Source organism: Melanaphis sacchari, unplaced genomic scaffold, assembly GCF_002803265.2.
Source record: "Melanaphis sacchari strain LSU unplaced genomic scaffold, SCAv2.0 Contig1940_pilon_pilon, whole genome shotgun sequence".
Classification (NCBI taxonomy): Eukaryota; Metazoa; Arthropoda; class Insecta; order Hemiptera; family Aphididae; genus Melanaphis; species Melanaphis sacchari.
This window is the reverse complement of record NW_020270942.1, coordinates 1-1,294: the sequence shown is the minus strand read 5'-3', so window position 1 is coordinate 1,294 and position 1,294 is coordinate 1. Positions and strand designations below refer to the sequence as shown.

Sequence of the window (1,294 nt, the reverse complement as noted above, 5' to 3'; positions counted from 1 at the left end):
ATTCCATTGGCCTTATTGTATTGTCATTCTATTGAAACCAAATTGTGTACAGAAACAGTATTTTTTCAAAACGTGTTAGTCTACGATCCTCTGCCTTTCGTATATGTGTTGATTGCTATCGTTTGAGTTAAATGTGATATTTTTATACGGCTAATTTGTACAATATTTTATAATTTTTTTGGTGTTTTTTTTTACTATTTGTGATAAATTATTTTTTCGAAATGTCAATTCGACCCGATATACATTCCCAAACAAAAAAACAATATACAACGTGTATACATTTTTTAAAACCTTAGCCAAGAGCAAAGACAAACCTGAATTGGCAGATTATTTTCTACAGTCCCAGGAGAGGACGACCGAGGCTTGTGCGGTGAGTCAGAGAACTGTACAACGGATATGTAAAGAGAGTAAAATGACCGGAAATGAAGAAGAATCTTGTGTTGGAAGTTCTAATGACCTTAAATTTCATTCACCACGAAAAAAATACAGTCGCGAGAAATCTGTTACTGAACTTGATGATTTTGACAATGAAGTGGTCAGAAGAGTTGTTCATAGCTTTTACGACAGAGGTGAATTTCCAACGACCGCTAAAATATTAGTAGAATTGCGTGAAAAATTAAATTACCGTGGATCGAAATCGTCGGTGAAAATAATTTTAAAACAACTTAATTTTAAGTATAAGAAATGTAACGACGGTCGCAAATTCTTAATGGAACGTTCGGATATTGTAGCTGCACGCGTTAAATTTCTTAGAAAAATGAATGAGTTTCGTAGGAACCGTGATACTCGGCTAGTAGTCTACTTAGATGAAACCTGGGTTAATCAAAACCATACCCGTCGACGTATTTGGCAAAATGAAGAAAATACGGAAGGTTTAAATGTACCTACGGGCAAAGGCAGTCGCCTCATCATATGCCACGCCGGATCTCCTTCCTTCGGATTCATTAAAGAATCAAAACTTATTTTCCAATGCAATTCTGGTAACAAAGATTATCATTCTCAAATGAACGCCACAATTTTTGAAAATTGGTTTTCACAAATGCTACTTAACTTAGAACAGCCGAGTATTATTGTTATGGACAACGCGTCGTATCACCCTTCGTTGATCGAGAACTATCCGAAGTCCAACAGTAGAAAGGCAGATGTTCAACAGTGGTTACGGGATAAAAATATAGATTTTTCTCCCGTAGAAACACTTGACGAGTTACGAGAAAAAGTGAAGCTTTCAATGCCACGCGGAAAAAAATATAAACTCGATGAACTAACATTCCAAATGGGTCATGAAGTGGTAAGG

General features: G+C 35.9%; 1 protein-coding gene across 1 annotated transcript; it reads left to right on the top strand.

Annotated features, from left to right (window-relative positions):
• Positions 1 to 412: 412 nt before the first annotated feature.
• On the top strand, positions 413 to 1,288 carry LOC112592792 (the record flags this gene model as incomplete). The annotated part of the gene is made up of 1 exon (XM_025336941.1): positions 413 to 1,288. A coding segment is annotated over exon 1 (876 nt), but the record flags the coding sequence as incomplete, so codon positions are not given.
• Positions 1,289 to 1,294: the final 6 nt, after the last annotated feature.